This window comes from Danio rerio, chromosome 4, assembly GCF_052040795.2.
Source record: "Danio rerio strain M-AB ecotype USA chromosome 4, GRCz13ab, whole genome shotgun sequence".
Taxonomy (NCBI): domain Eukaryota; kingdom Metazoa; phylum Chordata; class Actinopteri; order Cypriniformes; family Danionidae; genus Danio; species Danio rerio.
In genome coordinates, this window is record NC_141024.2 from 78,752,501 (window position 1) to 78,764,657 (window position 12,157).

General features: G+C 41.5%; 3 protein-coding genes and 3 non-coding genes across 10 annotated transcripts in view; 4 read left to right on the top strand and 2 right to left on the bottom strand.

The window, feature by feature from the left end:
- The window catches only part of LOC100535035 (uncharacterized), a 304,770-nt gene that overhangs the window by 231,800 nt on the left and 60,813 nt on the right, over nt 1-12,157 (bottom strand). The gene's annotated exons all lie outside the window — the stretch shown is intronic.
- Nucleotides 1-12,157, bottom strand: part of LOC137489462 (uncharacterized) — a 243,166-nt gene that overhangs the window by 88,198 nt on the left and 142,811 nt on the right. The gene's annotated exons all lie outside the window — the stretch shown is intronic.
- On the top strand, nt 2,235-3,193 carry LOC141381533 (uncharacterized). Its single transcript, XM_087249422.2, has 2 exons — nt 2,235-2,605; nt 2,683-3,193. Exons 1-2 carry the CDS (start codon nt 2,267-2,269, stop codon nt 3,190-3,192), a joined length of 849 nt encoding a protein of 282 aa, XP_087105548.1. The 5' UTR covers nt 2,235-2,266; the 3' UTR covers nt 3,193.
- On the top strand, nt 6,964-7,035 carry trnaq-cug (transfer RNA glutamine (anticodon CUG)). Its single transcript has one exon. It is a non-coding gene; the product is annotated as a tRNA-Gln (tRNA).
- On the top strand, nt 7,138-7,211 carry trnai-aau (transfer RNA isoleucine (anticodon AAU)). Its single transcript has one exon. It is a non-coding gene; the product is annotated as a tRNA-Ile (tRNA).
- trnaq-cug (transfer RNA glutamine (anticodon CUG)) lies at nt 8,147-8,218 on the top strand. Its single transcript has one exon. It is a non-coding gene; the product is annotated as a tRNA-Gln (tRNA).

The following is a 12,157-nucleotide window of genomic DNA, read 5'->3' on the forward strand; positions in this document are numbered from 1 at the left end:
TTCATCAAGCGATAGCTCAACGGCAAAAGCTGTGGCTCCACAAAATGAGCCTCACACACCCGAACAGGGACTTGAACCCTGGACCCTCAGATTAAAAGTCTGATGCTCTCCCGACTGAGCTATCCGGACTCCACAACAGTAATTTATAAGTAGGCAATTTTTAGGGTTGTGGTTGGTGCAGACCTTCACAGTACACTAAAGTTTACCGTGAGATGAGGTTTAGCCTTATGGTTGGTGTAGATGTTGCTAAAACACGACAGGTTACTTTGAGGTTGGGTTTATGGTTGTTGTAAGTGTAGACATCAGTACAACACAATAGTTTGGACTCCATGTCATGTAGGAGACATTAAAGAGATCAATGATAACTGCAGAAGGTCTTTCTGCTGTTGTGGCAATGAATGGACACTCAACAATTGAAAAGATTCCTTCCATGCCTTAGAAGCATGACTTGATCAGTTGTTATCTACACAGCATGCTGCCATCAAAGATCCTATTTCTCTTATATCGAATCCCTAGTCTTCCACACTTTAGGAAACGTAAACATTCAGGATGTGCCATTAGCACAGCCTGCACTAAAAGGAGGCTGGAGATTATGGATGGCAACACAGAGTGCAACACCAATGTCGCCTTGAAAAACATGCCATGACACGTATTTGAACCAGGGTTGCTGTGGCCACAATGCAGAACACTAAGCACTATACAATCACAGCAAGCTACAGGATTGCCGCTGTGGCTCTTGTGTGGTATGTTCCTTCATGTGATATGCCCCTTTCTCTTCAGTGAGAACACACAGTTGTTTTTCTCCTTCTACCAGCACAACGTTTTTCCCAAGAAACAATGGAAATGCAAACATTAATGGCTGCTGCAATTTTAAAAAGGAACAGGATGTGGGTATAGTTAGCAGGACTTGAACCTGCGGGAGAATACCCCAACCGATTTCTAGTCGACCGCCTTAACCACGCAGCCATGACTACAAGACTGCCTGTTCTCCCATGTCCTCATGCCGAGTACACGTGTTGTGCATTCAGATGAAACTCTCAGCAAGCGATAGCTCAACGGCAAAAGCTGTGGCTCCACAAAGAGTCTCTCATGACCGAACACAGACTTGAACCCTGGACCCTCTACCGACTCCGCTAAAGCTGGGGAACAATAGTCTGTTTTGGAAGGGGAAGAAAAAAGCACAAGAAAAATAAGAAAATTTGAGAAATTGAGAAAGAAAGAAGCGAAATTAAGGTTATATTTTGTATTTTTTGCCCACCAGAAACTACTCAATGCATATATAACAGTACTGGTTCAAGAAATATGTCCATAAATAACACTTTGGGTAGATCACAAGGTTCAATCCCCGACTGGAGCAGGTATCTAACCAGGTTTAGTAATGGGTCGATCATGAACATTTCGTTCATTTTAAACGAATCTTCAATATGATTTGGGAACTATAAGTCCTCTTAGGGTGTGATTTGTTAATTTGCACGTGCGTACATTTGTGCAGGTGGTATCGTTATTTCAAGTCTTCATCACATTTCGTGTCGTTCATCGCGGAAAGGTAGAAACCAATCATATGCGTTTAGAGCCGAAAAAGATTTGATCCGTTCACCTCTCGAGCCCTCTATCGGTTCTGAGTCACTTGTTTATTACGGGCCAATCATACGCGTTTAGAGCAGGAAAAATATTTGATCCGTTCATCTCTCGAGTCCTCTATCGGGTCTGAGTCATTCGTTCCTCACGGGCCAATCATACGCGTTTAGAGCTGCAAAAAGAATTGATCAGTTCATCTCTTGAGTCCTCTATCGGGTCTGAGTCACTCGTTCATCATGGGCCAATCATACGCATTTAGAGCCGGAAAAAGAATTGATCCGTTCACCTCATGAGTCAGGTCTGAATTTGGAGAAAAGCTCCGCCACTGCACTTGACACCACCAACACTGGTTTGAAGTGCAGCTCAGGTTAAATACTCTCTCTCCTCTCTAGAAAGATCCAATGATTGCTACCAGGTGGACACAGTTACCTGCAGGGAGAGAGAGAGGAAAAACACAATGCTCATTGTCCACCAAAAGATATGTCTCAGGACGCAAGCCCTGGGATAACCGCTATCACCCTCCTGGAGCATATACAGGCAAGAAATCCATTAATTAGTTGTTATGGAAGTTATTCATTAAGCTTTTAATGTACTACACAAAATGGTAATCTAAATGTTTATTTTATCATTAGTTTTATTTAATATATGTTTTTTTATTGTTTTATTTTTTTAAGGTTAATTGCTGGGAATGGAGCACCTTTACAGCCAGACCGGCAAAACCCTGACTCCGGTGCTCCAGAACCCAGAGGAGGAAGACAGGCTGGTGGAGGAAGTACATGACGAGGATCTACAAGATGACGGGTTTGAGGAGGAGATCATGGAGGACATCACAGTTCCAGTGCTGTATGAGGATGACCCCTGCCGTGATCTCAGAAACAGCCCCTTATCTTCGCCTCTGCCTCAGTCCCCAGCATTACTGGCTGAGCCGTCCACATCAGCTGGTGGAGAAGGACAGCTTCCTAGCCCAGCCCCCTCAGTGCCGTCACAGCCATCCAAGTCTGGAGACAGTCTCTCTGTTGAGGCTCAGGTAAGATATATTAAGAACTTAATTTTATTTAGTCTTTTTTTATTCCACATATACTAAATTTATTCTGTATTTACCAGGGAGTAGTCATTGGACCTGATGGCATTGCTGGGTGGGACAAGGTGCAGGATCTGGCTGCTTATTTGGTAGGTCTTCGTGAGGCTCCTTACCTCACTGACCTGCAGGTGACAGAGGCCATCCAGCTGTGGACAGCTCTCCTGGATGTTGATAAACAGCGCATCAACTACCAGCCTCGACATCAGCCTCAGCTGACACATGGGCGCTTTAAGGCACCGAATCGCTCCGGAGTCACTCCAGGTGTGGAGAGCGTCAAGCGCTGTCTGATTGGACATCCTGAGGGTCCAGCACAGTGGCCTAGCACCAGCCGCTTGGTTGAGGCCATTTGTACAAAGCTGTGTGCCGTACACAAGTCCACTTCCAAGAAGGCTGGTGTTCGCACGCACAGGTGGTCTAAAATACTGACCGATTACCACCACATCCGGGATCTGGTGCTTGGCAGTCGCAGGCTGATGGATGAAACAGTGATCCAGCTTTTTGAGCTAAATCAGAAGACGCTCATTCAGTGGTAAGCAAAGCACATTGTTTTCTTTAAATTACCTGAATACTTCCAAATTAATATATATGAATGATACATATCATTTATTATCAGGTTTCAACGGAGGCAAAAGGATCAGGAAATGAGTGTACTCCCTCAGGGACTGACTCCAATTGATCCAATTGCTGTGGCAGCTACGCAGCTTCCTTTGCCGAGGGGAAAATTGGACGAGGCACCGACAACATCAGGCCCCAAACACCAGTTTGTCTTTCCTCCAAATAAAGAAGGACAGGCACCTCTTCTTCGACCTGGTCGAAAGTCTGCTTCTGCAACCACCACAGTTTGCTCCTTCCTGCCGGATGCCACCACGGTGTGCTCCTTTCCACCGGCCCCCATGACGGTATGCCCCATCGCGCCAACCCCCACCACAGTCTACCACATTGCACCAGCCCCTACCATGGTGTGCCCCGTCACACCGACCTTCACCACAGTGCGCCCCATCTCGCCAGCCTCCACCACAGTGTGCCCCATCATACCAGCCTCCACCACAGTGCGCCCTATTGCGCCGGCCCCCACCACAGTGCGCCTCATTGTATCTGCCCCCACCACGGTGTGCTCCTTTCCACCGACCCCCAGCACGGTGTGCCCCATTGCACCACCCCCCACAGCACCAGGTGTTGTGCAGCCCATTTCAGGACCTGGATCATTGTTTGGCACACTTGTTTTTAACCCAGACATGAGTGTGTCAATGGTGATTCCATCATTTGCTGCACCAACATCCAGTGCAGTCCCAGCTTCACCTGCACCTGCTGTTCCTCCACCTGCACCTGCTCCACCTGCACCTGCTGTTCCTTCACCTGCACCTGCTCCACCTGCACCTGCTGTTCCTCCACCTGCACCTGCTCCACCTGCACCTAAACCCAGAGGAACAGGCGCAGATGGGAACAGGAGAAGGAAAGTGGAGTCCACAAAAGGAAGTATGTGCGTGCGGTTACTTTTAATGTTTGCAGCAAATGTGGGCAACCAAAGACTAATGAGTTTGGCCATAGCCGATTTGGTAATGCCACATTTTGCCTGCAAACTTCAAATGGCAAATCCTTAGAGGACTGGTTGGCAGAACAGCGCCAGCAAAATAAAGGACAAACTCCAGCTCCAGAATAAAGGACAAATTGCTGTATATATTTTTGTAAATGTTACATGGGTACTCTCTCTCTCTCTCATTTTATTTAATTTTTGTGTGTTAATATTTAGCATTTTAAAGTGGCACTTATACGCCCACTCTTATTTTGTCTTGTGTGTACTTATTTAATATTTGTGTGCATTTTATGTAAAAATATATTTATATTTCTTAAAAAAATAACATTTTTTACATTGCTTAAATACTATATTTTATATATTACATGCCCCCACTCTTGCATTTTATTATTTATTTATATTATTGTTTAATATATTGTGTATATATAAAAAAATATATATATAGAGAGTATTGTTTTTATATAATGTGTATAATAAATAAATATATTTATATATAGTATTGTTTTAATATATTATATGTGCATAATAAATATATATTGTATTGTTTTTATTTATTGTATATTATATAGTTTATATATTAAGATATGTTTTTATTTTGTTTTTTATATTTTTTAAATTGTTTTGCGATTTTAATATTTGTATTCATTTTAATAAACCATTTTGCATATTACTTGTTTTTGTGTGCATTCATTTAAAGTTATTACATAAAGAAATATAACATATATTAATATATATATATATATATATATATATATATATATATATATATAGTATAGTATATATTTATACATAATATATATATATATAATATACTTATATATACATAAACATGCATACATATGTTTAATTGAAACATTTTCATTCATTTTTAATTAACGTAATATGCTCTTTAAGAACAATATCCACATAATAATAGTAATATCAATATAATTGCCTGTGTTACGTCAGTAAAATTTCAATAAGAGCGCAGCTGATTGGCTCCGCTGAAACCGACACTGATTGGATATTGTGTTACACAGATCGTGTGTTCGAATCCAGCACGCAAAAAATGACATTTAGAATGACATGCAATATGCAACCAAAATACCACATTTTGCACAGTCACAAAGCCGCGAACACTACTGCAAGCGAAATTTGTCGCATTTTTCCATTTTTTGCGGCTTGTTCGCTTGCGAGTGAACGAGAAGATTGGGCCCCTTTCTATGCTAAGCGTGCGCTCTACAATTTGAGCTAATTCCCCTCGGAAAAATTCAAATTGGTAGTTTTTGGCGTGGTCAAAAAAAAAAAAAAGATCACATTTGCTCTGTGGTGGCCTCTTTGCCCTGCCCGCCGTTTAGTCGTCAAATTGCCTGGAATAGCGCGCTTTTCTTTTGAAGGCCATACCTAGTCCTGCTCCAGTAAACGTGTGAGGAGCCCTGCATGACAAATGACGAGTTACTCAGAAATCAATGCACATTGACTTGTATTGACATTCTGCTACTTTCTGGCAAGGCAATTTTTTTAATTTATTTTTTTTTTTTTACATTTTTTCTCTTTAGCCCGGGCAGCACCAACCAGAAAACTTGAGGTTCCATGGTGTAATGGTTAGCACTCTGGACTCTGAATCCAGTGATCCAAGTTCAAATTTCAGTGGGACCTGTTATTTTGACCAGCACCGCACAAAAAAAGCTGGAATAGCATTCTTATCTCTTGAAGGCCGGAGAATGACAGTTACTCTGAGCTTTTTAGCAAACATGGTGGAAAGTGTCCGGTTAACTCAGCTGTTTAGAGCGTGGTGCTAATAACGCCAAGGCAGCGGTTTTGATCCCCGTACTGGCCAAGCTTTTACCCTTTAAGGCCTCAGAGGCATTTCAGGATTCTGCTTAGTCTCACAGACATGAATGCTGCAGGATTCTTGTGAAAAGGCAGCCGAAATTGCTGAGTTGGGAGAGCGTTAAATTGAAGATCTAAAGGTCCCTGATTCGATCCTGGGTTTCGGCAAAACAGTGATGTTGTTCTATTTTGTGCACAAGGGTCAGGTGACTGAAAGTCACCCAAAAAGCCTAGCTGCTTCACCCTTAAGTCCACCTGCTTCCACTTGACCAAAACACTATCTTCCTCCCAGATGGTCACGTTGCTTCTGGCGATGATTCCAATGGCCTGATCGACAGCACTCTATAATGCTATGTATTTAGCGCTTTGATGTCCCACTGCGGACACGCTGCTGAATAAAAGAAAACTGTGACTTGATAGGGCTTCTGAAGGGTTGCAATGATATGTACTACACAGAAACCAGCAAAGCTGACGTAAGTAGTTTCGCTTTAAACCCTCAAGGTGCCACCAGCTTTGCAATAAAAGCCAATGTAAAAAGGCATGAAAACAGAGGTGGAGAATGCAGTCATTGTTCCCGCTACCTCTCCCATGCAAAGCGAGCGCTTAACCATGAGCTAATTCCCCTCAAAGCAATCGATAATTGGCGATTTTCGACGTGGTCAAAATAGAAAAAAAAGATCACATTTGCTCTGTGGTGGCCTCTTTGCCCTGCCTGCCGTTTAGTCGTCAAAATGCCTGGAATAGTGCGCTTTTCTTTTGAAGGCCCAACCTGGTCCTGCTCCAGTAAACGTGTGAGGAGCCCTGCATGCCGAATGACGAGTTACTCAGAAATCAATGCACATTGGCACTGCCTTGTATTGACATTCTGCTACTTTCTGGCAAGGCCGTTTTCTTTTTTTTTGTTTGTTTTTTACATTATTTTCTCTTTAGCCCGGGCAGCACCAAGCAGAAGACTTGAGGTTCCATGGTGTAATGGTTAGCACTCTGAACTCTGAATCCAGCGATCCGAGTTCAAATCTCGGTGGGACCTTGTTTTTTTACCAGCACCGCACAAAAAAAGCTGGAATAGCATTCTTATCTCTTGAAGAAAATGACAGTTACTCTGAGCTTTTTAGCAAACATGGCAGAAAGTGGCCGGTTAGCTCAGCTGGTTAGAGCGTGGTGCTAATAACGCCAAGGTCGCGGGTTCGATCCCCGTACTGGCCAAACTTTTACCCTTTAAGGCCTCAGAGGCATTTCAGGATTCTGCTTAGTCTCACAGACACGAATGCTGCAGGATTCTTGTGAAAAGGTAGCCGAAATTGTTCAGTTGGGAGAGCGTTAAACTGAAGATCTAAAGGTCCCTGGTTCGATCCTGGGTTTCGGCAAAACAGTGATGTTGTTCTATTTTGTGCACAAGGGTCAGGTGACTGAAAGTCACCCAAAAAGCCTAGCTGCTTCACCCTTAAGTCCACCTGCTTCCACTTGACCAAAACGCTATCTTCCTCCCAGATGGTCACATTGCTTCTGGCGATGATTCCAATGGCCTGATCGACAGCACTCTATAATGCTATGTATTTAGCGCTTTGATGTCCCACTGCGGACACGCTGCTGAATAAAAGAAAACTGACTTGATAGGGCTTCTGAAGGGTTGCAATGATATGTACTACACAGAAACCGGCAAAGCTGACGTAAGTAGTTTCGCTTTAAACCCTCAAGGTGCCACCAGCTTTGCAATAAAAGCCAATGTAAAAAGGCATGAAAACAGAGGTGGAGAATGCAGTCATTGTTCCCGCTACCTCTCCCATGCAAAGCGAGCGCTTAACCATGAGCTAATTCCCCTCAAAGCAATCAATAATTGGCGATTTTCGACGTGGTCAAAATAGAAAAAAAAGATCACATTTGCTCTGTGGTGGCCTCTTTGCCCGGCCTGCCGTTTAGTCGTCAAAATGCCTGGAATAGTGCGCTTTTCTTTTGAAGGCCCAACCTGGTCCTGCTCCAGTAAACGTGTGAGGAGCCCTGCATGCCGAATGACGAATTACTCAGAAATCAATGCACATTGGCACTGCCTTGTATTGACATTCTGCTACTTTCTGGCAAGGCCGTTTTGTTTTTTACATTATTTTCTCTTTAGCCCGAGCAGCACCAAGCAGAAGACTTGAGGTTCCATGGTGTAATGGTTAGCACTCTGGACTCTGAATCCAGCGATCCGAGTTCAAATCTCGGTGGGACCTTGTTTTTTTTTACCAGCACCGCACAAAAAAAGCTGGAATAGCATTCTTATCTCTTGAAGAAAATGACAGTTACTCTGAGCTTTTTAGCAAACATGGCAGAAAGTGGCCGGTTAGCTCAGCTGGTTAGAGCGTAGTGCTAATAAGGCCAAGGTCGCGGGTTTGATCCCCGTACTGGCCAAACTTTTACCCTTTAAAGCCTCAGAGGCATTTCAGGATTCTGCTTAGTCTCACAGACATGAATGCTGCAGGATACTTGTGGAAAGGCAGTCGAAATAGCTCAGTTGGGAGAGCGTTAGACTGAAGATCTAAAGGTCCCTGGTTCGATCCTGGGGTTGTAAAATAGTGCTGTTGTTCTATTTTGTGCACAAGGGGCAGGTGACTGAAGGCCCTACCTGGTCCTGCTCCAGTAAACGTGTGAGGAGCCCTGCATGCAGAATGACGAGTTACTCAGAAATCAATGCACATTGCCACCGCCTTGTATTGACATTCTGCTACTTTCTGGCAAGGCCGTTTTATAATTTTTTTTTTTTTTTTACATTTTTTTTCTTTAGTCCGGGCAGCACCAACTGGAAGACTTTTATTAAGCTTGGCAGTAAATGGCCGGTTAGCTCATACTGCCACCTGTAAGTCGTGGTTATTCCTGGTCACACCGGCCAATCACTTTGTGAGCTGGAACCAAGATTCACCCTATTCTTGGTTAAGGCAGCCAATCGTGTTCTGAGTTACAATGAACGCTATGGCCAATCAGAGCCCTTATACCATCCATGATTTGTACTGTAATAAAAGATTTCGTCGCGGATTAATTCGGAAACCAATTGCAAAGTAAGTATTTTTTTAACAAGGTGGTTTAAATGAATAACCATTACAGTAACGTTAATTACTACAACATAATTATTATATGATTGTTATAGAGGTTTTATAACGTTATTTGGCAAGATTAATGTTATTCGACCAAGCAAACTGTACAGTTTTACTACAAACATTTTAATGCAGTTATTAATTAATTAATATGGATCATGCATGATTGCATCACTAATAATAAACCAACAATATAAGGGTCACACATCAATCCATCACTAATAATAATGTTATTATTATTAGTGATGGATTAAATTGTGACCCTTATATTATTGGTTTATTATTAGTGATGCAATCATGCGTGATCCATATTGTTTTAGCCTTTATGATTAGTGATGTATTATGCGTGAGCATTATTAGATTAGTTTATGATTAGTGATGTAGTGATATGTGAGCGTTATTATACTATTTGTTTATAATTAATGACTGATGAATTGATCCTTATATTTATTATTAGTGAAGTGATTCATTAATGTGTGAGAATAATGCACGGGCATTATTGTAACTATGGTAATAAATGACAATATAAAGTGAAGTAATATATAATAACTGCATTAAAATGTTTGTATTAAAACTGTACAGTGTGCTTGGTCGGCTAACATTAATCTTAACAAACAACGTCATATAACATCTATAACAATCATATAATAATTGTGTTGTTGTAATTAATGTTACTGTAATGGTTATTCATTTAAACCAACTTGTTATAAAAATACTTACTTTGTAATTGTTGTCCGAATTAATCCACAACGAAATCTGTTAATACAGTACAAATCATGAATGTTATAAGGGCTATGATTGGTCATAGCGTTCATTGTAACTCGGAACATGATTGGCTGCCGTAACCAAGAATTAAAAAAATTCTTGATTCCAACTCGGACCGTGATTGGCCGGTGTAACCAAGAATAACCACGAATTACAGGTGGCAAGAAAGAAAGGCAAGAAAGTGGCTCTAAGCACAAAAGACATCCTTTGAGCTGGAGTCAAACCTGCGACCTAAGAATTGGTCCTACAGTCCTCCACTCTACCAACTGAGCTATCAAAGTCTTACGTAGCAGTTCCACAACCACACCCTATAAGGTAGCTGCAGTCCGACCGCTGGCCAAAAAGAACAGGAGCAAAAGTACTTAAGCCTTCCCATACCGGGAGTCGAACCTGGGTCACCTGGGTGAAAATCAGGAATCCTGACTGCTAGACCATATGGAAATTGCAACTTTTGAAACCCAGTCTTGGCACAAACTCCAGTTCTTTCTGATCGCTGGCACGTCCCTGCTCCGCTTGAACAAGTGCCACTCATACACTTACGCACTCTCTCATACACAGTTTCTTGGTTTCCGTAACCGAGAATCTTCTGATCCATAGTCATAAGCGCTAACCTTTATGCCGCCATCACTCTGTTCAGCACCTTGTTAGCACATTGCTTGAAGCAAGGACAAGGCTCTGTCAACCCAGAGTTCCTTCACCACACATTCTGCTTTGTTTTTATGGCAAGAGGTTGTGTGGATGGGATGCTCTTACAGGATTCCTGACAGTCCCTTCATAGAAGACCTGAGATCCAGGGTCGGAGACTCTCTCCTCTCCAAGAGGAGGTTAAAAGCAATGGTTTCTTTTGTGTCTGTGTGTCAGAGCCCTTAGGTGTTGCTGCAGCTCAGAGACCTACAAGTGGAGGAGATTACACTGCAAGTTGGCTGGATGACCTCTAAGTGGTAGGCACTTATGCCACACGTAGGCTGGGTTTGCGATTGATGTAACTGTAGTAGACATTCATAAAAATAAAAACTGGTTACTCTGAGGTTGTGTTTAGGGTTGCACTGTTAAAAATTGTCCCGTTAAAAAACAGTAAAATACTGGCAGCTGCAGTTGCCAGCAATGTACTGTTATTTTACAGTATGTTGCTGTAAAAATACATGGACTACATTGATTTACACAATACTCAAGTGAACTCATTTTGCTCACTGAAAGCAACTGCCTCAACTTGGTCAACTGCTGAATGAGTTTATGAAGTAATGTCCTATATATGCTTAGAAGCATACTTATAATGATAACTTATTTTAGTTAATTAGAAAAGTTCGGTTTAACTCCAATGTCTTATTTTTCACAACAGCACACATACATGTAAATCTGGAATCACCAGAGAGATTCTGACTGCATCAGCAACTAAACAGCCGCTATCTTTAAATAGAGAAACATGCAGAATAACATCAGCAGCTCATTGTTCATCTTTAACTCATACACTGGCTCTACTCTCCTCCACAACGGTGACAGACAGAAGAAATTAGCTTCAGGTTTTACAGTAAAATACTGTTTTTTCCTTGTTTTAACGGTAATCTACTGGCAGCTGTGGTTGCCAGCAATATACTGTTTTTTTACAGTCTACTTCCGTTGTGTAAATTAACAGTATATTACTGTTAAAATACATTTTTACACTGTGTTTTTACCTCTCACACCTTTAACCCTTTAAACCCCAGAGCATATACTTCAGTTTTTATTGAAGTGTCCACACTACTGAGTGTTCAAGAAACATGGAGCAAAGCTGAAGTAAATTCATTAATTAACTGACTAATTAAATGATAATTGAGGATTAACAATGAACAAATGAAGAAATACTAAAGGAAAAAAACAAGAACAGAACATACAAAACTTTAGTCACAGCTTTATAATGAAATAACCTGAAGAACAACAAATGATTAAATCATTTAAATGATCAGCGGATGATTAAACAACTCTACAAACATCATCACCAGCTACACTTATTACTTAATACATGTATTTTTGTATAACATCTACTAAAGTTCTTCTTGAGAAAAAGTGAAAGTTTTACGTCACCATCATGGAGAACAGAGTTTGCTTTAGTTGGGCTCTTAGCCCTGTCATTTTTAACATTTATATATCTTGGCTGCTGCAATTGTTAAGAACTTTGTTTAAAAAGCTCCTTTGTTGTGGCAAGCCAGAAAAAACCTAAATAAGATCTGGTGATGTTCATGTTGCTATTAAATGGCAGAGTCTGTTCTCATTTAGTATAATAAAATGTACTGCTCCTATTCAATGTTTAATCTATTGTTTTACATTATATGTCTATAT

Bases quoted from the DNA above. Each gene is read 5' to 3' on its own strand.
- LOC141381533 (XM_087249422.2), top strand. From the start codon at position 2,267: ATGGAGCACCTTTACAGCCAGACCGGCAAAACCCTGACTCCGGTGCTC. The intron at 2,606-2,682 runs GTAAGATATATT...TGTATTTACCAG, and splicing joins GTCTCTCTGTTGAGGCTCAG to GGAGTAGTCATTGGACCTGA.